The sequence below is a fragment of the Toxoplasma gondii genome, chromosome XII (assembly GCF_000006565.2).
Source record: "Toxoplasma gondii ME49 chromosome XII, whole genome shotgun sequence".
In the NCBI taxonomy this organism is placed as follows: domain Eukaryota; phylum Apicomplexa; class Conoidasida; order Eucoccidiorida; family Sarcocystidae; genus Toxoplasma; species Toxoplasma gondii.
Window position 1 is genome coordinate 6,404,842 of NC_031480.1, and position 23,891 is coordinate 6,428,732.

The 23,891-nt window shown below is 48.3% G+C and overlaps 1 protein-coding gene across 1 annotated transcript; it reads right to left on the reverse strand.

Annotated features, from left to right (window-relative positions):
* Positions 1 to 1,335: 1,335 nt before the first annotated feature.
* On the reverse strand, positions 1,336 to 21,767 carry TGME49_277930 (hypothetical protein; the record flags this gene model as incomplete). The annotated part of the gene is made up of 24 exons (XM_018781784.1): positions 1,336 to 1,872; positions 2,465 to 2,594; positions 3,579 to 3,787; positions 4,274 to 4,412; positions 5,404 to 5,658; positions 6,125 to 6,262; positions 6,751 to 6,883; positions 7,424 to 7,735; positions 8,398 to 8,460; positions 9,154 to 9,300; positions 9,758 to 9,954; positions 10,656 to 10,832; positions 11,626 to 11,822; positions 12,517 to 12,674; positions 12,990 to 13,291; positions 14,113 to 14,341; positions 14,634 to 15,361; positions 15,823 to 16,071; positions 16,543 to 16,789; positions 16,977 to 17,192; positions 17,663 to 17,809; positions 18,387 to 18,484; positions 19,375 to 19,518; positions 21,213 to 21,767. 24 exons carry the CDS (start codon positions 21,765 to 21,767, stop codon positions 1,730 to 1,732), a joined length of 5,313 nt encoding a protein of 1,770 aa, XP_018635151.1. The 3' UTR covers positions 1,336 to 1,729.
* Between the last annotated feature and the right edge of the window lie 2,124 nt (positions 21,768 to 23,891).

The following is a 23,891-nucleotide window of genomic DNA, read 5'->3' on the forward strand; positions in this document are numbered from 1 at the left end:
GAAATTTCTCGGCAATGCGCTCGCAAAGATTTGCGCGCTAGCCGCATCACCACATGCAAGAAAAGCACCGTAGAAAGCGATTGCACACAGCGCATCAAAGAAATTCACTAGCTTACCGCGTACATCTGCACAAGAAAAAGCCGCTACGGGGACCGTCTGGATAGTGAGGCATCAAAGAGTCACCCCGACTGCGGCGCCTTCCTGTGAAAGTGTCGTGTGCATGCCGGGATGTGACAATTTCAGCCGCCCTATCGCTTCTGCAGCTGCTTGACATTTTCTGAAGGACGATCGAAGGAATTCGCGTGACTCTTCCAATATCTCTGCACTAGCAGAGCTGACAAACAGCTGTTGATCGTGGACTGTAGAAAAGGACTCGGTCGTATTTTCCCGGGGTCGCCAGAGTTGACAATTCTGAGCGAAAGAAGCCAAAAACGAGGGATGTCGCTCTGTCCATTTACTTCTGAAGAAGGACTCTCTGAAACAGTCAAAAGGAAAGTTTTTGAGTTCCGCGAAACCCCTGACGTGTGGAAAGCGAACAAACCACAAGAGGCGGATAGTCGGAGTCCTGGGAAATGGCTGAGCGGGAAGCGGCTTCGCACGTTTCTCTCGGACAAATCGAATGAGACGAGAAGGGTGTTTCCATATTCACATGCATCTGTTTCTTCCCTTTTTTCATGTTCATTTGTATAAATCAAAATCGAACCACGTTGTACGAAGTTCGAGTCCTAATTATCAACTGCACACAGGCTGACATCTGTGGTCACCGTGCAAACCAGGCGCCCCAACCTGGAAGATCTACGTTTATGGGATCGACTCTGTTTCTGCCGACTGTGCGTAGCTTTATTTCACGCACAAACACTTGTTAGCAGACATGACGAATTCAGCCCGTTGGATCGTGGATGCAGCGCTTACTACAACCGTACTGTCACACGTTAACAAGCAGTCCACCGTCTCGAATTCGCAGGATGGGTTGACATTTAGTTGCCGTTTTTTTCTGGGGAATAAAAATACGAGTTGGGGTGCTCGGTTAGCTCTCGGTCAAATCTTTGATTAGCGGGTCAGTCGTTCTTCAGCAAACCGCAACGGAACTTCGTCCGAGCTTTTCACTAAGGAAGCGAGGATGTGACTGCTTCCAGACCAGATGTATCTTTACAAGAAAGTGACGCATGCCCCTCCATGGTTCTTTCAATGTAGGAAAGAGGCTGCATCTCGGGTGCCGTGTGGCGGTCGACAGTAATGTTTTGCGCCGGTATTTTTTTTCGGAAATGTGACCATGTACAGCTCTACCCTCATAGCTGTGGCGCAAGACTCCACCAGTGAGGGCGGCAGGTGAAATTCAGTGCAGGTACAGGTAAGCCATTGAAAAAGTCAAATTCACCAATCAAATGTCGATAAAAGTCTACGGATTTGCGCGCGACCCCAAGGTTAGCGACCGCGTAAAGGACACTGATGAAGATTAGTATCTGTATGTATATGTGCTTAGGAGGCAACTGACAAGGTTTTACAATTCCTGACCCCCGTTGGCATTTCGTCTTATCGTCCTATGGACGCCAAGTGGCAGCGCTTTTCCACTGCACGGGATCGGAAATCGAAGTAGAATGAATTCCACATCGTTTCCCATTTTTGTCTCTCGTCGCCAACTTCTCATTTCATGGAACCACTTTTTGAGTTGCCGGCAGTCACATTTTTGAGACTTGCATGAGAGAGAAGCAATAGGAGATTCCATTTTTCACACCGCAGATTCAAACATCGGAATCGTTCGCGCCCGAAGTCTGTTTAATTCTTCTCTAAGCTCGTCGATCTCGTCTGTATGGCGCCTGGCTGCGTGCTGAAGGCGACGCACGTACTGAAGACTGGTTTTTTTATTATTCCCTGAGAAACGCCAAGTTCAAAGGAAACCGAAAGTGTCGGAACCAACATGTCAAGTTCTGCACAAAACTGCCGCCTTTCGAGATTGACGCCCCCGATTTTTCTCCCGGCAACACTCGACTTACAGTTCCTGCAAAGCAGAAACTTAAGCCCTCGACGTTCCCTTCACTCTTGTGTGTTTCGATCACCATATGAAACGAAGGTGGATGGAACGGCGAAAAGCAGTTCAAGTGGAAAAACAGACCTTCACTCACACCAAAACAGGATCTGTCGACAGTCCTCCACCACTGCGTCGTTGGTCATGTTCAGGCCGCAGACAAATTGGAAGAAATCCTCAAGTTTCAAAAGTGCTAACCGTTGATGTAGATCCTAGAAAAAAGACTGGGATGCACCGTGGAACACATCAATCATTTCCTGCTAGAGAAAGAGTCCACTTTGCGAACCGTTAATGTAGCTTTTCAAAATCAAGCGCACCTCCCGGACTCTGCTGCGTGTGAGGACAATTACTCGCACACAGGTCATTACGTTTCTTTGTGTGCAGAGAAAACACTTAACTGGACTACTAGATCGGTCTGCGTAGTGTGGATTTGCGTACCTGCAATAAGACTACTCGTTCTGAGAAGCAGACCAAGAGGCTTTTCTCGTAACTGCTTTATTTTTTGACCGTAGGCAACATCCTGCTGGAGATCGCTCGCGAGCTTCTCGAGCGCAGCATTCTCACACGTCTAAAAGTCGAAAGAAACAAGGAGAAATGTGAATTCAACAGTGAAGCCACCAAGTTTACTTCACGTAGGCTATGCTCTAAGGGTAATATGCGGATTACTACTATCTCTCGCATTACTCCACGCTTCGCCTTGATGTAAGTGTATATAAGTGACTCCTCGCAGTCGTGCTAACAACGAGAGGAATCGACTCTTCAGATTTTAAGGTGCGTGCATCTTTTTTTGCCAGTACGACAGTTCCCTTTCCAGGTGTCGTGAGATGTGCCTCGTGTACTTTTTGAAAGACACTGTGAAAAACAGTTTTCATTCTTGTATAAATACAATTATAAAATGAAGTGTTGAACTTCGAGATTTTGCCTTTCAACCAGAAGAAGACTTTCATATCTTCATCTCTCAGTTTTCTGCATCGCAAGGCAGTCCTGTTTCTCTCTTCAGTCAAGGTTTCTTGAAACTCTCAAATTCGCTTCGTTTCTGTTGCCCCGTCAGATCTTTCAGTCTGAGGCGTATGAACGGCTAGAACTTCATTTCCCGTCACACATTGTACAAAGGGAATTATCGACTTTTCTCTCATGAATAAGTGTCATAGTTCAAGAGGCTATACATGCAGGCTCGATGAAACAACAACAAGTAAAGCCGGACTCGGTTGTGCATCACGACATTGGATTTCTAGGAATCGACTAACTGTCTTGGACGTCTCATTAGGCCCTCGAAAACGGTTTAAAACAGAAAACAGATTCCTCTGTGAACAACACAACTCCCCTTCCCGAGCGTTCTCAAATCGACGAAGTTGTTGACAAAGTGGCGGAGGTTGGAGCGCGACAGCCGCGACGCCTCTCTACATTTTATAAGCCGAAAAATGTCATTGGCTTCGTGTAAAAAACACGCGTGAGAAAAAAGAGTGTCTCTGCATCTTGGAGAGCTCTACGTTCTCGAGTTCTTTGAAACGCGTGACATTGAAGGATTTGCAGTGTCTCTTGTTCTGCCTACCTTCTTCTTTATGTCTTGCCGCAATTCGCGAATTTTCTTGTCCAGGACATCGAGCTGAGAGTTTCGTCGAATCTCTCCTTCTTGCTCAGCATTTGTGTGGAGCTGTCCAGAGACTTTTCCGGAGTTTTCCGTCACCGTCGACTCTGCAGGGACTTTCGGCGTTGCTTCTTTCCCGACGCCCGCTTGCGAACGTCTCTCTTTCTTGTCGGCTGTTAAGGAAACCGGAAATAGCGCGAAGCCACAGAAATAATAGTTTTGCGATAAATGACCGAAAGGTATATATGCGTTTATTCGCTCTGCCATGTTTGTACAAATGTACACAAAAATTAGTACTGAAAGAAATTCAGAGGCTATACACGTTCAGTAACATACTTGAATATACACAGTTGTATATATATACATATATATATCTTTTCGTCTCGAGGTTACAGAAGGTATACACACACGTATTTTCCGTTTGGATTGGTGGTGACATAAATATAAGAGATATACAAGTTCAAGCGTATGCATCGAAATACAAATATATACATATATATACGCATATATATATATATATATATATATGATTAGGTTCCTTTCACATTTCTTCAGCATCCCTTTCCCATGCGAATACCACTATTTCAGGTTTAAGCCTTATAATTACAAGGGCAGATAGGGAGCACTGTGTGTCTGTTTAATAACAACGTTTCGCCCACCATCTGCCGCCAGATATTTCTGGATTTCCTTCGTGACACGGAGCATGTGGACGTCCTTCGTTTTTTCTTCTAGCTCTCTTGCCTCTGCATCGAGGACTTGTTTCTCCCATTCGACCATGACAATCTTCCTGCGGAACTCCTGCGGGTGATACGAAAGAGAAAACGGCAAAGACCTCATGGTCCTCGGAAACATGCACGTTAAGCGCCTTTCTATGTAGCGTGGACGACGCGACTCCCTCGAAGAAGAGATTTTTTCAGATCCCAGTGCCAGTTTTAAATGGAAGAAATCCTTCAAACGGATGACTTCGTCAGTCTCGATTCCGAGTGTGGCTTGTACATGCAGTCAAAAAAAGCACAGAAACGCTCCGTCTCCCTGAACCCTCTATGCGCCAACACAAAGCTCGGCAGCCAAAACAGATACACTTGTTAACTTATTTTTATCGTTCTGTATACGCATGAGTAATAGTCTCCAGTAACGTTTGCCGGGATGCCCTGCCACTGATGTCGCAGGAGAGTTAAAGCTGAAACTGTTCCGTCTATTCAGTATTCATCTTCGTCGGTCTCCTACAGTGTCTCTGAGCGACTTGATTTAGTGAAACCCACAGCGTTAGCTAGTACCTTCTGCCGCAAAAAGGCAGTCACGCAAACTGAGTGACCGCGCATGTGCAGAACGAGAAAGCGAGTTCTCTCTGTCTACAAAGATAAGCGAAAAACTCGACATTTATCTTGTCGTGTAACACTGGCACCCGCGTCTGTTTGTGTGTGCATCGGAGGAGGAAGTAGAAAACATGCTCGTCTCCTTCCTTCCCGTTCCTCCACAGTTCTCCAGAAATCTGCCTTTCCTATGGAACTGTGGACCAGGAAAAAGACAGACACTATCTCCGTTATCATGCACAACATATGCTCAGTCCAAACCATGTGCACACATGCACGCAAACCATACCTATTCACATATATACATACATGTATATATATATATATATGTATGTGTCTCTATACATTTACATATATGTATATATATATATATATATATATATATATGCATATGTGTATAGATGTATTGGGGCTTTCTAGAATGTACACAGTTTCGAGCCACAGTGTTGGAAAAGATACTCGGTTTCTGATCGGACCTTGATCATTTCAAGAATGTCGAGTTTCTGCTTCCCAATCGCCAGAATCGCCTCGTTACACCGTTCAATTGCCTCTTTGTGAACGATGCATGCATCCTCGTACATGTTGACCGGTGCCGGTGAAGAGACTTCAACGCGTCCCTGCTTGATTTCGATGAGAAGTTTAACGTCCATCTCCATCATCTCCAACTCTCGCCTCGCCTCTGAAATTCTCTCAACGAAAGAGGCTTCCAGGGATGCTTCCTGCTGCTGTCTCTGCGTGCATGCACATCACAACGAGTGACACACACAGGAGCTCTTTAACGCACGACTCACACTGAGCAGCCAGTCCATCTAAATTGCCAGAGAGAGAGATACACACATATGCACAGATATTCGTATCTAGTTTTACATACAGACACGCGATGCAAACGAATTGGACGTATATATATTATATATATATATTATATATATATTATATACATACACAGATATATCCACTTTTATCCATATATATATATATATATATATATATATCGACTTTGTTTCCTTTGAGTTACGCTGCCTCACGCTGTATCGTCTCCTGTCAAAGTTCCCTTGATGCGTAGAACTTCTTTCCCCTCTTTTCAAAGCTTTCGTCTCCAAGTTTGATACTGTGGACCGTGTGCATAGAGAGCAGGACGCCTGTGGCGGCACTTTGCCGCTTTTGTATTTTTCAAAAAAAAAGAAGTCGAAACGGTACCTGTTGCAGGCAGCTCAGGTAGCGCCTGCTTTTTTCCAGAGAGGCCGAAATCGCCGAGAGGCGACTTTCCGCCTCACGCTTGTCTTGTCGTGCTTGCAGAACCTTCCGGAGGAAAGTTTCATCAACTCCTTCGGGAACCTGGCGCGAACGCCAAAAGAGACAGCGAAACAGGCAAACAGGCATGCAGAGGAGTTTCCCCCTCTGCGAAGAAGTTGGCGAAGGCTTGAGAGAAGCTGTCTCGTCCAACACTGACTCTTTTACGCAGTGATACGAAACTACCACTGACGACGCATGCGTTCAAACGCCTGTTGCGTCCTTTTGAGCCAGCCGGCAAGTCAGAGTTATTCACTGGGCCTTCATGTAATTCCTCAGAATGCCAAAGTCACTGCAACTTAGAAACGAAAGTGACACACTGAATTCAGAAAAACCGCAAACGCGGGGGGGGGGGGCCAAGTGCATTTCTAGGTGAATCAAACACTCTCCCATGGTCGAAACTCCCCGCTTCTCTTCTTGAAAACAGTTCTTGTGCTCAACTGGAAACCAGGACCCTGTGAGCGCTGTCTCTGCTGCTTTCTATTTCAGTCCATCCAGTTTCGATTCTTTGAGGACCTTGCGTCATGTCTCACCGCAGTGTCCTCTGGAATATCAGGAGACCGTCGCGCTCCTCCACGACAAGATTCGTCTTCCTGTAGGGCGTCGTTTCGACGTTCAGAGGAAGAAGACATCGACGTTGACCGACGGTTTTGCGATTGTTTTCGCCTACCGACAACAGGCAAAAGTCGACCAATTATGCAACTCCAGAAACATTATTGGTTTAACGCGAGTATTGAAACACTGCTTTCTATGACAAAAAGAAAGGCGCTCGGCCTCTAGCAGTCGTCACGCTGTCGATCAACGATGTTCTTTGTGCATGGATTCGATAATGCTGGCTTGTGACGCATGCGCGCCATGAGAGTTGCCGAAATGTATATACGCATAATTCGTTCACACATACACCAATTGTGTACGAGGATAAGGTGACTGCACAGAAATAGATGACGATACACAGATATAAAAATACATTATCTCCCTGCTTGTCGCTTTTGCAGAATTCGATACCTGCAAAAAAACATCACTTCTCCTTCTCTTCAAATAACTCTCCATATACTGCAGTGACTGATACATCAGCAGGGTCGCAACTCTTTCTCTCTCTAAATATGCATATATGTGTGTAGATAGACGCCTGCATCGAGTTCGCCAAAGGCACATACAGAGTGATATATCTCTTTGCTTTTTCAGCATCAAACCCGTTTCGTTTACTTTTGTCTAAAGATCGCCATAAGGGCATTGTACGTTTCTGGAGGAAGCTGTGCATGATGTAGACACGCTTTCAGAGAGGCGACGATCTCCTTCTCGGTCTGTTGAGCATTGCGATGTTGAGTTTCAAGCTGTTCGCATCTCTCTCGAACTTTTGCGACCTCTTCGGTGGTTCTTTTGGTTTGCCGCGAGCAGTCGCTCAGTTCTCGTAGGAGGTCGTCCAGAGAGTTAGCTCGGTCTATGCTCGAGTTCACCCAAACGCAATGGCGAATGCTGTACAGTTCTTCCTTCGAGATCTCTGTCTCCACTTGTCGTCTGCAGCAGCAGTGGAAGAAAATGAAAACGAAACTCGCGGGAGTACGTAAAAAGTGCAGAGGCGCAGTTCGGCCTCGTCGCAGCGGGAACTCACCGCGAAAGAGCTTTAAGTAATGACATCTTCTTAACTCTCGACTTGGGTGTGTGGTACATGGTAAGCAGAGTTGGTTGGCTTTGTTTTTTTCAGTAGAGAAGAAGAGCACAAAGATGATAAGCATCTTCGGATTAAGTAGACAACTTCTTATTTGTTCAAGATGTGAGAACCACTGGAGGGCTGTGGTTCTCACTATTGACGCACATGAGCTCAATTATTCGGTAGTGCAGAAATTCTTTATTCTGTTACAATTTGTTTTTTCCCTCGCGAAAAAACAGACGCCTAACTGCTGAGTAAAGATTTTATTGACATTCACTTTCAGAATACACCGTCTCCTTGCGGACAGGCAGACGCAGCAGACGAAACTGAATAAACAATGAATTCAATTTCCACCCTTTGCGCGATTGTTCTTCCTCCCTTGCTGCTGAAAAAAGTGGTATCATTGCATGAGGCTTCTTTCTGCAAGTGTACATACATGAGAGGTATCAACCAAGCATAGACAGAGAGACCTGGAAAGATAGCCAGGTTGATAAAAGGAATCTTTATCTCCACTTGCGGTCTCGCCTACCGCTGGTCTTGAAGGCGTTTGAATTTATCCTGGAACTTCTGCCTCAGGTCTCGGATTTCTTCTCTGAACAGCCGCGAATACATCCGAGTTGCGTTGCATTCACTTGCTTCTCTCTTACAATCCTACCCCCGCATTATCCACTGCCGTTCCAGACACGATTTTCCTTTTTTCAGCACAAAACGCCGAATGCGGAAGGGAGAAAGCCTTGTGAGAGTATCTGAAGGACGGTGCAAAGTTTTTCTCTTCAACGTTCACCGATCTTACGCAGACATTTTTTCGAAAAATGGTTCCACCCTGGAGTGTGTGGGACGTCTTCTGCTGGAGGCTCTGAGCGAACGTCGAAAGTGACGAGAGTTCTACGCAAGACCTTGAAAGGAGAGATCCCGTCACCATCTACTTTCAAGATGAAGGAAAGCAGAGAAACCGACAAAGATCTCAAGAAGGTTCCGTTTTCTTCTGATCGGACTATCGTTCAAGAGGACTTCTGATCGTTGGAAGAACGCGCCACTGGGGTCCTCCCCAGTTCGTTCCTTTCAAGAATGACCTGCGCAGAATTCTCCTCATTCTTGAATCTATCCTACAGCCTACAGAGTCAGCTGTCACCACTGAGGGTGGACTTCTTTAGAGCAACGCCTCTGCGACAGATGTGTTCTCTTTCTTTCCAGATTTGTGTAAAAAAAAGGCTCACTTCTTTTTTTTCCGTTCGAAAAAAACGTTTTACTATGTTTCAACTCGCTCGACTCGCGTCCCCCTTACTTAACGCGGAGAAGATTTCCCTCCTGCTTCTTCCGGTACGCCTCTTGAAGAGCCGCAAGCTGTGTCGTCTGCCTTTCGAACTCAGCGACCTTCTTCTTCTGAGTCTCCGTCATGTCTTCTGGCTTAACTTCGTCCATCCACGCCTCTCTGAAACCGAACAAATGCAAAGCAATGAGACACAAACATATATGAATATGCAAGGAAATACACACACATTCATATAACGCATGCACCAATGAGTCTATATATTCTTGAGCATGTATATTTCTAAAAACAAGCACATATATATATATATATATATATATATATATATATATATCCACGTATATGCGGATGCATGAATTGACGTCTCCATTAACGCTTGAACAAGTTCAGATGTCAATGCAAATATTTATATATATATATATATATATATATGCAACTATATGTGCAACCGCATGCATGCATGACCCTGTTCATGCTGGAGGATATATGTATATGCATATATATGCGTATATGTACATATGTACCTATATGTACATGTCTGCATGAAAAGGTTCCTGCGCCTTGATGCCAGTGTCGTAAACTGCATGCAGCCGTTTTGTGCGTGTTGACAAGTGCCTACTTTTCAAGTTTTATTTCTAAAACATTCATGTCCTTTTTGCTGTTTAATTGACCATCCATCATCTGTTGAAGAGCACGGGCTGACGCCTCATCGATGCACGCATTTGAATCTTCTTCTTTTCCTTCCTCGTTGTTTTCTCCAGATGACAACCAGGAAGGCACAAAACCTAATTCAGAAAGAACATCCTCCTCCGTAACCTGCAGAGCGACAGCGAAACGAGAGTCGCTCGAATTTATATATATATATTTATGTATGTTTGCTTTGTGTAGGGTTGTCATATCTGCGCACATGGGGAATGTAGTTATCACCAGTATAAGAGATAAATTCTTGAAGATCAGGCGGACTATGTGCAGCGCCTTTTACGGTCCCGCCGGTCGATTTAACAGCGAAGAGTGACTGCTGAGCTTTTGGTTGTTTGTTGCCCTTATTTCACCCGCTGTTCTCCTTTTTCCACAATGGCACAACTGCATCATGCATATATCTATATATATATACATACATATATAACCATCCATGCAGATGTAATCACATATTGATCTTATATATATATATATATATATTTATACGTGCATAGACATATATATATGTATATGCATTTTATGGATGTACATATACATATATGTATATATATATATATATATTGTTACGCGCATATCTCCTGATATAGGCAGATTTATGTGTATTGATACGTCGAGCATAATAGATGTATATATGTACAGATGTATCGATATGGGTATGTGTGTATTGGTGCATATATAAATACATAGATAAATCTATATGTACAGAAGCAAGCTGTGTCTACACATCACTGCTACAGTCAATGGGACTTCGTTTCCCTTTTGCTCTTCTCTCTGTGTATAGGTCTTGCAGGTCTCTCTTCTTCGAATTCCTGATTTACCTTGAGGAGAGCCTCTGGATCTTCGCATGCAGGAGACGTGTATGCGGCGACTTTCTGTGCGCACTTTAATTCTGCCGCAATGGCAGAAGCGAGCTTCGCTCTTTGGTTGATCTGCTCAACAGTTCGTTTCTTGTCCATCGCGACTGCGTCGAACATCTGGTTGAAGGCGTCGCGCAGCTGTACAGAGAATGCGTCGCGCAACTGGACAGAGCGTCGAACCTGGAAGGAGGAGAACTTCTGACGCTTCCGAAAACAAGCCGATACTTTTCTCCTCGGTTTTCCACCGTCAGCCTGCCCTCCCAGGTTTGCCCGCCTTTGCCTGTCGACTGCGTCTGAACGCGTTTTACCGGCTGCCGACAGAGATGTTTGGAGGAAAGGAACCTTTTCAGCGAGTCCTTTGGAGAACAGCCTGTACCCGATGTCTTCAAACGTTTCGCTCGAAGCGTTCGAAAGACGGAGTCTCCAAATTTCAAGAAGCCAGCTCGAAAAGAGACGGCAAAAGCGATAAACAACCGCTGCCGAAGAAGTTCTGGAGAGTGAGGTGTCTCCGCATCCTGGCGGAGTTGTTGTGCGGGAATGCACCACAAACTTTTCAGATAAAGTCCTGTCTGATTTACTTCGTTTACAAGTCAGCGCTCCGTCGATCGCATGCACGTGAGCTTAAACGAGAAAGTGGAGCACCTGCTGTGGCAGAGCCTGTCACAATCTGAACGGAACCGCATCATTCCTCGTTGCTGCTCTCTTCTCCAGACTCAGCTATCCCTCTCGATGTCAATAACTGAGGCTATTCATTATCTGTGACGCGCGAGAGAGACATGCTACGACTTCGCGCATCGACTGCGAAACAAAGAGCTACATATGTCTCCATTTGTTCCAATTATTGTCGGAGGCGTGATATATATATATATAAAACGTATGTACACATATACATAAATATATATATATATATATATATTGTTTTTTTTCTTACTGCAGAAGCTACTTGGTTTAAGAGACAGCTCTGCAAGCGACGCCTGGACATAGAAAGAACCTGTAGAGGGGGGTAGAGCAAAGATCTCAATTCTTTCACATGCTGAAAACGAGGATCATCTTCTGAAAAAAGACCGCCTGTCTGTTCGAGAGCTCCTTCGGTCGCAGTCGTCGCTCCGCTTGCAGAATAGGGCGCCTCTGTTCGGAAGCGGAACAAACAAAGAAACGCAACTGTGCCTCAACAGATCGGAAAGGAGGGCACCAATAAGGAAGACACAGTTTTATTCAACGAGTACGTGTACACTAATCTATCGATTCATTCATGGATCTACTCCCTATCCGTCGCCGGCCTTTGTCTTCCTTCCTCCGTAACCCCCTCCCTCTCTACATCCGTCCCCGGACATGTATAAATATGCATATAATTATGCATATATGCATATATATGCACTCCATATCCCTATTTGCATATATGTCTATATATATATATTCCCTATATGAATAGAAAGATATTCATATACATACATGCTTGTATATACACATATAGATCATTCATACAAACATATATATGTATATATATATATGTGGATGGATCTGTTGCCAAAATTGGTATCGCTGCAGGGAGTGAAGAAGCGTGAGTGGCTCCCTTTTGATGGAAGACGCGACATGTTCCGTTTCGCTTGGACGCGACCTTCTGAGTAGTCGTTTCTTTTGAGTAAGAGCATGCATGAACCTCTGACGAAGGCGACTTCTTTGCGGAAAATTTTTCTGGAACAGTGGCCGCGCAATCGTGCGTTGCAGCGGAAAATTGTTTCGCCGCCCAACGCCGGCGGCTGCGATCAACTGGGTCCTTGCTCGAGGAAACGACTGTCAGACACTGTCAAAATAGACTTACGGCTGTCGCGCTCGACCCAGGCATGGGATATATATTCTTCTTGCATGCGATCGAGCCAGGGCGTCAAAAGAAGCGGTTCCTCCACTTTCATCTGCAACAGAGATTTGTCTGCGACCTCCACCTTTCTCAACCACGCTTTCTCGCGTTTCTCCAGCTTTCTGAAAAGTAAAAAAGACTTGGAGATCAACAAAATCAACAAAAGTCTCTCGTGACTTCCACGCGTCAGACTCTCGCACAGTCTCCTGACCATGTCGTGACGATCGAGAGAGTTCTCACATACATGCAGAAATATCCAAGTCTGAGTCTTCAGTGATAGATATATATATATATATATATATATATGAGTGTGCTTGTTATTGCCGGTTTATAGTTGTATGCAAGTAAATATATATATACGTATATACATATTACTGTATAATTTCTGTTTCCAGACTTGTAGATCTTTGTTCGTGCAATGCCTGCGATCTTCTCACCGGAGAAAGCAGACTTTTTTATCGATTTTCGCTTGCTCGACTGGGACATGCGACACTGAGAAATCTCTGACAAGCTCGGGATTTCCGTCTGCGAGTGACGCGAGTACTCTTCCATGACGTTTTAGCTGTTTCCAGAATTTCTCGATCAAACGGTCTCTGAGAGCCTCGAACGCCAATGCATGCAGCTGGTGCTCCTGCCACAAACGCTGTTTCTCCCTCGCAGCGTCGCCAGCAATTTTCTCTCGCTCTTCCTCGTCGAGGCAGAACGCCTCTCGCGGGAGCGACTCCGCGCTCGCGCGCGTCTGCAGGAACAGAGGAAAAGGATTTTTCGGAAACGCATCAACAAAAAGTCGGAAAAAATGGCAGACAGACAAAGAGAAGAGAAAGAAAGGAATGAAGAGAGGGAAAGAGGAGCGGAGAGAGTAGAGAGCGATGAGAACGGGGGAAGAAACACAGAAGAAAGAAAGAATAAAGAGGAATTGCCTGATAGAGATATAAACGAAGGAGCCATACACGGAGACACGCAGAGACGGAAAAGCAGTAGACCAGTAGGTGCACAGAGGGAAGCGTAACAGACGGACTGAAGGAGAAAAGAAAGAGTAGCAGACTGACAGAGTGAGAGAGAGACAAATGGAGAGGGGAGAACGAGGGACGAGTCCTCAGAGAGAGAAGCAGCCGGGAGAAGAAGAGAAAGAGATACATAAGGAAGAGGGAGAGCGAGGCAAATCCGACAATGCGCAGAGAAGGACACTGCGATTTCAAAGGCACAACATTGGTCCTGTGTACATCGGCAGTTGGTGTCGGCTGCTTCCCGAGACGATTCGTTGGAATTCCTGAGTGATTCTTTCCTCCTGAGCCGATCTTCTGCTTTTCTCCGCCATGAGTGTGTGCGTGTGTATTTGACAGGCCAGTTGTTTCATTACATGCGTTCGACTTGTTTGGGTTTTTCGCACTCTTGGAAAAAACAAGTCCAATCTTGTGTTTTCCCAGCTTGAGCAACAGTTCGCGCAAGATGTCTCCTGAACGGTGGATCTCTTTTCTCTAAATCAGATTTTTTCGGCTGAGAACAGCTGGCTTCTCTCTACCGCTTGCTGCGTTACGCAGGAGGCAAAATGTCGCCCACCTCGTTCTCCGCCACGAGGACGGCCAGAGCCTCTCGAATCTTTCGCATCTCGGCTGCAACCGCTTCTCTGCTTTCCTGACTGTCTTGGACATTTTCGTGACTCGTCTCTTTCGACGTCATGTGAGCCTCGACTGCGGGATCCGGTTTCCAGAGTTCCATGGAGGCATCGCCACAGCCGAGGTATTTTCTCGCGGCTCTCGTCTCTAGCAGAGAGGGAGAAGGTTGCACCCTACGAAGAAAACCGCACTCCACAAAGGCTAGACTGTGCCTCGGCGCCGCGTTGAAACTTCAAAGGGAGTCCTTTGGTCAGCGTCCGGTGTCGAGGCGACCGCGTTGGACGCTTCTGTTTTCTCTTGCTGAAGAATCTCGATCTCCCGGCTTCAAAAAAGCCGTCAAGCGACGCCGCAAAGCAAGTGACTCTGCTCTCTCATGACTCACTGAAGGCGAGAGGAAGAGACCGGCGGACGACACCGAGGGTGGAAGAAACCGCTGAGTCGCGAAACCTGCAGCTGACGACTCACCAAGCGATGGGCGGTGTTCGGTGAACCTCACAGGCGAGACCACAGGGTGTCTGAGCAGCAGAACTCGATCTGTCAGATTTGCTTTCTTGCCCCGACAGGCTACTCTTCCAGATGAGAAGGCCGTCGCGTCCGGCGATCGTCGCCACGAGGAAACGGACATCGTCCTGCAGTGGAAACGCGACAGCGGAGGTCACTGAGATGTCTGTGCCCCCGGCGTCTCCGCAGAGATCTCGAGTCCAGAGAACTCGACAGAGAAGGTTCTTTCGCGTGCGACCTTCTGTTTTTGATGGAGGCGCCTTTTCTGTGGATGTCGCCGCGTCTTTAGCAACGCTGTTCGCCACCGAAGACTCGTCTCCTCCGGAATCGATCTCACGCTGCGGAAGCCGAGGCACGCTGACTGCATGCACACGACTGTGCGCCGATGTCGCCAGAAGGAGGCAGGTGTCTGCGGCTAGAGGAGCCACAGCGGGAGGTGGAAGAGAAGCAGAAGAGACAGATGGAGACGCAAGGCTCCGAAGGAGACTAGAAGCCACTGCGATGCAGCAGAGAGGAGAGGCCGGAGGACTACGAATCAAGGCGTCGAGATCTGTGGGGCGAGTTGTGTCGTTCCAGAGCTGGACAAAGTCGAAGCAAACGATCTCGCCCAGCGCAGTCCCGACGTAGATGCCTTTGGCGACGACGCAGAGGCAGGCGGGGCAGACGTCGAGTTTAGCAGCGCGGAGCAGACACTGCAAGGAAGTGAAGAAAGGAACGACAAGACAGAGGTGAAGACGATGGGGAACGAGCTGAGCTTGAGGAGAAAGCGACGGCGGAACGTATGTAAGAGACTCAGGTCGCTGCGGTCGAGCTGGCTGGCTCCGACGCCGGGAGAAGGAGTAGGGATTCGCGAACGAGACGTTGAGGCCTCTTCACCGCGAACAACGAGGTAGGGTCGCTAGAAGCAGAAGGCGGCGAGAAACAGGGGAAGCGAAGCAAAGAAGAGAGGGAGACAGGAAGGCCAGAGCTTCACGGAAGAGTGCTCTGCTCGGTAGTGGAAGGCCAGCGAGAAGACGCAGACGCAGAAACGAAGTGACAAGGGGAAGGAAAAGAAGGCGAAGGGCACAAGAAGACAGGGAGTTGCAGCAACGCGGAAAGAAGGAAACCGAGAAGGAGGGGAAACGAGAGCGAAGGTGAAGAATATAAGACTCACAGTGTCGGACAGATCTTCGTTTCGAGGAAGGGAGGAGCGAGAGGGAGCAGCAACGAAGAAAAGGACATTGAGAGGCGGTTCTTCCAGACGTAGAATGTTCCCACAGGCGAGGAGCCAGCGTGTGGAGGCAGAGAGAGAAGCCTCGGGGTGTTGAATCCACGCCACGTCTTTTCTCAGCATAACTCGCATTTCATCGGCTTCTGCATGAAGTGACAAACGGTTTCTGCGAGGCCGTCCACGATTCGCATCCTGGGCAGAACGAGGGAGTGAAGAGGAAACAGCGACGACAGCGCAGACAAGCAAAGGCAACGCGAGACATAGCCCAGTGGAGAACGAAGGAAGTTGGTCCACACGGTGCGGCTCGCGCCCTCGAGATTGGGTCGCGAGGAGCGAAAAACGCGAGAAGACGAGAGCCGGAACTGTCCCACCCGCCGGTAGTTTTTTTTGCTTGCAGGCGGACACCGGTGTGTGTCTGCGCCGCCGGAGAAAAACGCGCGTTCCAGCGAGGACAGGCCGAGCATCCTGCGCAGCTCGCAGTCAGGTCGGGCAGTGAGATACATATATATATATATATATATATGAAGACGGACAAACATATCTTCGGAGTCCCTTCACAGGAGACAGAGAGTCGGGAAGTCAAGAAAGATGGACCCCGAGAAGCGGCCGCGACGAAACGCGTTTGGAGACATGTTGTCGTCAACACCTGGCCAGTGTACGTACAGACCAACATGTACAGCCTGCCGCTACCTGCATATGAAGGCCGAGAGCTTTGGGGACTGCCAAGGTGCCGAGGACTACGAGATCTCGGAAGGTGGAAGAAGATAAGCTAGAACCTTCGCATGTCACCCGAAGAAACGCGAGAGTGTCTTCGCTAATCAAGGCTCCCAGAAGAAGAAGCGAAGAACCTTCGTGGTTTTCGACGACTTCTGGACAGACCGCGAGGCCTCGAATGGGTTCCTCCGCGACTCTGGAGAAGACAAAGTCTGCGTCGGAGGGAAAGGTAATCATCCCGTCGATTCAAACAAAAGAGAGGAAACACTGCGAGAGGCAAACAGGCACGACGACAGAGTGGAAGGAAACGCGAGTTTTCCACGGAAGAAGAGTGACGAGAAGAACAGCTTCATGTCCAGGGGAGAGACGCCTTAGCAGCGTACTTGATTTCCTTGACGAGTTCAGAGTTTGCCAAGTTCAGACACCGAACAACGCCTCCTTCACTTCCTGCGAGAATCGCGGAGCCTAGCGCTGCGTGCTCTGCGGTGCAAATACAGCTCAGTCGCGTCGGCAGAAAAATCTGTGACTTCAGGAGGCAAGTCGACTGTCGAAGGGATTCCTTGTTCTCCCAGAAAGACGGGAGGTGCAGTGAGCAAGTCCTGAGCAGGCGAACCAGACAAAGACAGTTCACAGGCAGGCAAGCAGCTAAGACGTCGAGGCAGTTAGTTGGTGGTGTAGTCTTCGGGAACGTCGTATGGCCTTCTCGACGATTGCAGGTAGTGTTGTGGACTTTGTCAAAAGGGTGATGCCAGGCAGAAGAAAAGAAGCGAAAGTCGTCCACGAGAGACGCCAAGCAGAGTAAAAGGGAGAACTTCGAGAAGACAAATGAGTCAAATGAGTACGGGCTCTCGTTGGTAGCTCTCTAGAACATCACCTCGCAGCGCGTTTGTGGAATGAAGACACTCTAGGCTCCTCTACGTCAGGTGAGCGATGGAGGAAATTCTCAGCTTTTAAACACCGAAGAGCGCTTCTTCCTTTCTTCTCGCGTTGGCGGAAACATAACTATGATAGCGAGGCCTCGTACATGGTAACTTCCACACTCGAGGACGATGCGGTCTGTGAGTTCTACCTTATCAGTCCTGTGCTTGTCGCTGTCGTGACCTCGAAGTCTTCAACACCTGGCGCAGATGCTTTTCCTGGGACGTCGCGGACGACGACGCCAACGAGAGGATCGTGAGAGCAAAGTCCAAGGAGCTTCGTCTGCAGACGGATGTTGCTAGAAACAAAGGACAAGAAAACCACAAGACGACGAGAAGAAAGCTCTTGCTCTCGAAGGCTCCCTTTCGAATCACTCACATCCACTGACTTCCATCTCTTCACACCAGTCGATCAATGTTCCTCTGAGACGTTTGTCGACATATACATGGATCCAGCGACTTCCTTATCTGTAGATTTACACACACCCACACTCTGTCTATGCCTGTATGCACCGAATACCTACATCTTGTCTATCTATATCTATATCCATATATATATATATATATAGCATGGAATGCATACGCACTTTATATACACATTTAGATGTCGATATATATACATATATATAAATTATATATATATATATATATTTGTATGTATGCATATGATCATGTATGTGCAATGCACTGATTACGAAAGATGGGGAACTGTTGCCGACGGGGCTGGTAGCAGAGCAATGGAACCTTCCAAGTGTTATGTATCGTCAGCTTTGGATTGTTTGCCTTTTCCTCTTCGTTGTCTATCCGGTACAGAGCGCTCGACGTTCGTGAGTTGGGAAAGAAAAACGGAAATATTCTTTCTCCACTCTTTCTTACGCGAGTTGTGCGATTTCTCCGCCTCTCCCCTCGGGCTGTGCACTTTTTGAGGAAGTTTTTCGGGACACCTCGCTCTGAGAGGATCTCTTTGGAACAACCTGAGGCGAGGAAAGTGTAAAGGAATTTTGAAATGAATCGCATGTTCTTTCGAGAGACGCTTGGTTCAAGCACGCAGAGCGCGTTTCAGTGTTGTTTCCCTCAACCCACTGTTTTCTCGAGTTTTTACTGAAGTCCTGCAAAGGTTCGTTGTCGATGCGAGAAGAGGCTTGTTCGTCTCTGATTTCCAAAGGTAATTTCAACTGGACGTTTTTCTGGAACTCCTGCCCTCCCCGAGTCGATGCTTCCGGACATCTTAAACTCCGGCGCAAATTCTGACGAGAAACAGGACCTGTCTCAACAGTGTGACCTCCCCCCATCCCCCCGAGGTTTGTGTGGGTGCTCCTTTCTTTCCAGGATGCGTCTGTGGAGTTAGCTCAAAGGTCGCGCCTCATTTTCGAAGGTTGCTTCCGTCATGTTTTCCGCAGCTTTATCTCAGTGCGAGAAGCGCGTTTGTGAGACCACGCTGACATGGGAGGGAAACATGCAAGGATGGAAGTCGAAGGGCCATACGGAAGAGCTCGTAAGGGACATACGAGAAAAAGCAAAGGACGCTCGGACTCCCACCGTTGCCTTTGAAGATGGTGAGTTTTCGTTCTCAGTAGACAGCGAAATAAGAACTGCGTGGTGTCGAAGAAGCGAGACATGCTAGTGACAATCGGCCGGCAGGCCACAGCGTTCTTTGCGACATTGGTTTCTGCGCGTCATCGAAGTCTGAGAAATGTCGGTTCGAATAGGGGCACTATCACGAAGAGTGTACACAGGCATTCTTTTCTGCCAAGAGCGAGGAAGGTAGAACGCGACAGCTTTACCTCTTGCAGAACCGAGGACGCATGTGAGAAGAGGGGGGTCGCATTCTTCGTCGTGCAGTAACTTTTGCAGCGTCTCTTACCGACGCCGAATCTTCAGAAACACACGGGAGAGACGATTCCAGTAAAACCTCATCGGCGAGGAGAAGAAGACGCTTCCTGCGCTCAGCTGTCACGACCCTGAGGACGCGAAGTGATGGACAGCTGTCCTCTGCGACTTCTGAAAACTACAGAAAACCTCCGAAAAAACAGGAATCCTTTGCACGAGACGAAAGGCGCTGTGGCAGTCCGACTCCACCTGAATCCGCCATCCGTGGTACACATTGTGAGAGGGAATTCGGACCTTCCTGCAGAGTCGTTTTCTTGGGAGCACATACTACGCGTCGGACTGCTGTGTGTGAGGTGAGGACTAGCCTCTCTGTCAAGCATTCTTCGTCCTCGTCACGGTAGGTGAATCGACAAGGGGAGACAAAGGGGATACAGCGTTTCGTTAACAAAGAGGAGAGGGAAGCACGAAAAGGGGGGAATGTGCAGAAAAGCGGAGGGAACATGGGAGAGATTTTCTCTGCTGACGGAGACAGATTCTTTCGAGGAAGAATGGAAACGACACCAGCAGTCGAGTGACGTAAACAGCTCAACAACTCTTGCTTCGCATGCAGTGGTACGCCGTTGTCGGTGAGGAGCTATCGAAACCAAGCCGCCTTAGGCCTACAAAAAGGTATATCGGCATCCACAGCCACAGTGTCTCCTCAAGGTGATCCATTGACTCGTATTCGTTCCCAGGAGACACATAGTCAAGGACTACAAAACAGGAAAGCGTTTTTTCGGAGACGCGTGAGACAGAGACTGAGAACAACAGACGACACAGACACAGGATGAGGGAAGAGCCTCTCGCTCGTACCCTGCAAGTGTCTTCCTGAGGGGTTTGCGGAAGCGCGAAGGATGCGCTGTTCGCGAGGAGGAACTCGTGGATATCACAAACGCCTCGCTTGCAAGGAAGAAACAGAAAGGCGGAGAGAGACTCTCTCGCTACCGGCGCTCCAAGGAGAGGCTGATGAAGCACATCGGAGGCCACTCGGCTTGTCAAGCGGCGAAGTTCCGAACTGTGCGCCTGGAGGGCCTGCTACGAAGTCAAATCATTTCACCAAAGAAACAAACACTCGACAGGATCTGCCCTCACGCTTGAGGAAGTAGGAGAGACGAAGACAGAACGTCGCCGACGAACACAGGGTTTCTGCCGTTCGTTTTAGACCTGTGGAGGAAGTAGGGAAACCTGGTGTCCGTCGCCGTGTCTCGAGTTCTCTCTTGAGGTCTTTTTCTCTGCCAATACAGATTGATACTGTTTGCGATTTTCAGATGTGAAAACAGGCGTTCACCAATACGACGCAACGCACACAGAAATACCTTGATTCATCTCGGCAACTACCCTAGGTAGTGACTCTTGCAAACCCCTCCCCCGCCTTATACATACACAGATAACACAGACACGGAGATGCGTACAGCTCCGCAGTTACACTTGTATGCATATTTCGAACAATAAATATGCACAGACACACGTATCTATCGATGTATATATCTGTATCTATCTATCTATCTATCTATCTATATATATATATATATCAATCTACCTATATTTGCAAACTCTGTGTCAACCTTTAGGAGTGTGGTGGAGAGCCATGCTTTGGGAAGTGTCTCCTTTTTTCACTGCAGCCCCGGAGTTCTGCTTTCACCGTTATGCGCGTTTTCCACCTGTATGAGTTGCAGAGTTCCCAACGAAGCCAAGGACTCTGGCAAGAGAACCTTTTTTCATTGTGAAGGCCTTCAGCTGCTTCGTGTAGCTTCAGTGCTTTAAGCGACAACTGGACAACTGTGCCTCCCGGGTCAAGGGGAACCTCTGTGAGCTGCAAGTTCCTTCACGCACAGGTGTTTCGGGAGCGGTGCGGTACTGGCTGTCGTCGAAAGGAAGAGTGAACTCCGAGTTGCACTTGGAGAAGAGAACAGAGAGATCTTCGTGACAAGTGACGAGGTAGGGCTCAGAAAACAGCAAACTCGTGACCGTGGAAGAAGTCCGGAATGTCCACAAAAGCTTCGGCGTCGTGACGCCTTTCTCCTCGGCCAGGTGAAACACGAAGCCGAGACCCGTCCGCGATGCGGCGCAGCAGCAGCGCATGTCCTTTTCGCTTTTCTTCAGAGACAAGGAAAACCAAGCGAAAGAAACAATGAAGCAATTCGCTTCTTTTCCAATGGCGTCGACCATGTGGCAGACTGCCTCATTCTTATCCCCGGTCGCAAAAACTTGCACAAATTGCAGAGTTTTGGAGGACCAGTGGGCGACGAGGTTCGGATTAACAGGACATACCGAGAGCTCGCGGGGTCTACCTGAAGAAAAAGTTGAAACCACGGCGAAAATGAAAGAAACAGCGCCTCCGGAGACCCTACGATGGTCAGTGCCACCGTGCTGCGAGTTCCCCTCCATGCTTCACAACTCAGATCGAGGATGAGCGAACGATGGTGACAGCAGAGCGGTACAGCAGTGTCGGAGCGCTGCTGGCCGTGTCGAGCGGAAGCCTGAGTGCGACGAAAGAAACGAGAAGAAAAGCTGCAGGCAGACGAGCGAGACTGGACACAAGTCCTCGAGAAACTCAGCGTCACACAGTCGAGGTAGCAGAGAAGAAAGAGAAGCCTCTCAACCAGTCGAGTCCACACGCAACGAAAACGATGTGTGTAGAGGAGGCTGTGGTGAGAGCCTGGTGTCTACAGAATGCATTTCGTTCTCCGTGTGCGAGTGTTTCGGGAGACGGATGCGTTTCTGATTGGCAAAACAACTGATTACCGAGGCCAGACACGGGAATCTCCGTTTGCGCAATTTCCTCGTCGGTCGCCGTGTCGTAGACAGTGAGAGCAACAGCCGCTGATAGCCCGCATTTCGCAATGAGTTCGAGAGCTTCTTTTCGCGAGTGTGGAGAGCACGAGAGATCTTGACTCTCGAAATCTAAGGCGCTCGGAAAAGCCGTTTCCACGTGGGCCTCTTGCTTCGTCGCCAGACACAGAGAAAGGCAGTACAACCTGCCTCCGCAGGCACTGAAAGCTAGGGCATAGACTTCTCCCGTTGCGAGCTGTTTGTTTTTAGCGCACTGTAGCGCTTTCACAGTGTATCGCCCTTCTCTGTCTCGCGTCTGGACAGACTCCTTTTTCACAAGGAAGATTTGATTTCTGGACCCTGGGTTCCCCGTTTCTCCTCGGCCCACACAGGCGACGAGGCTCTGACGCTCGCAGGCAGCAAAACTCGGGAGAAGCTGGACGGGAACCGATTTTCTCGTTTTCTTATGCGTGTTTGCTTCGCTTTCGAGCGCGCTGAGGCTTCCGTATAGACCGTGGAGGCTGTCGCTGCGCTGACCAGGCACCGAAGCAGAAAAGGACTCTGGTTCAGGCCCTCGCGCGTCTCGTGAGGAATTCGCCGCTTCCGGCTTTTCTTCGCTGCCGACCTCTGGACGACTCCCAGAGGGCAGCCCATGCGGGCGATTCAGCGTAATCGAGGCGTGGATCTGTGAGGAGTTTTCTCTCGTAAAACTGACTAAGCTCTGTTGGCCGGTCTCCACGTCCCGCAGACTGAGAGCGTTGCCTGTGAGAGAACACAGTGTTCTGGAGTCGAGGAACTGGACTGGAGAACGAACAGTCTCCTCCAGATACACTACGGTTGAAAAAAGCCTTGACTTGTCACTCGTTTCTCGCGCTTCTCCCGTCGGGTTCTCGGCCTCCATGCTGACTCGCCTGTTTGCAGTCACCTTTTCGTGTTTGGAGGGGACGCGCTGCTCCGTGCAACAGGGCTTTGTTCCGGAAGTTTCCAAGGCACGTCACCAGGAACTTCTTTCGATCTGGTTCCGAAGCGTCTGTTGGGTGAGGTTTTATTGAGAGAACGACCTCCGTTCTTCGGTGAGGAAGAGTCTAGAACAGACATAACGCAACGGCTCTGTAACGTCTGTTTTTCTCGCTCGTGTTCGTCTGCCCTGGATGAGGGTGTCTACGAGATTTCGGATACGAAACAGGGAGCAAGATGATTGGTTTGTGGAGGGACGTCTCTGCAGGCTTGCAGAAATCGACGCTCTTCCTCGGCGTTTCTTCAAAGTGACGAACAACAGGACTGTTGCCACTTCCCCAAGAAACGGTAGGCAGGGACACAACATGAAACGCTTGGCAAACCAAGGTAAGGAGCGCTGCCTTTTCTAGGCGACAGACACCAAAGCACCGCTCAGAAATGTTTCTGTGGACAAAGACGGCAGAATGCAGATCACCAAAATATGACCCAGTTCGTCAGCTTCTGTGTTGCATAAAAGTCGCGTTTTTTCACTCAAGAAGGCTATCTCCATGGTTGGGGTACACATAAAAACACAGACGAACCGCACTCCTCGAGTCCGTCACATTTCCATGATTCTTTCAGACAACTTGAAACGCAGAGCGCAAGGCTCTCATTCGACACAGCGCGGCAAGACCGGGCCGAACTGATGGCTTTTCTTGTCAGAACAGCGAGAAAGGCCTTTCAGAAACGAACACCCTCTTGCGCAATACACAGCACATGTCCTGTAGCCAGAGAGAAACACGA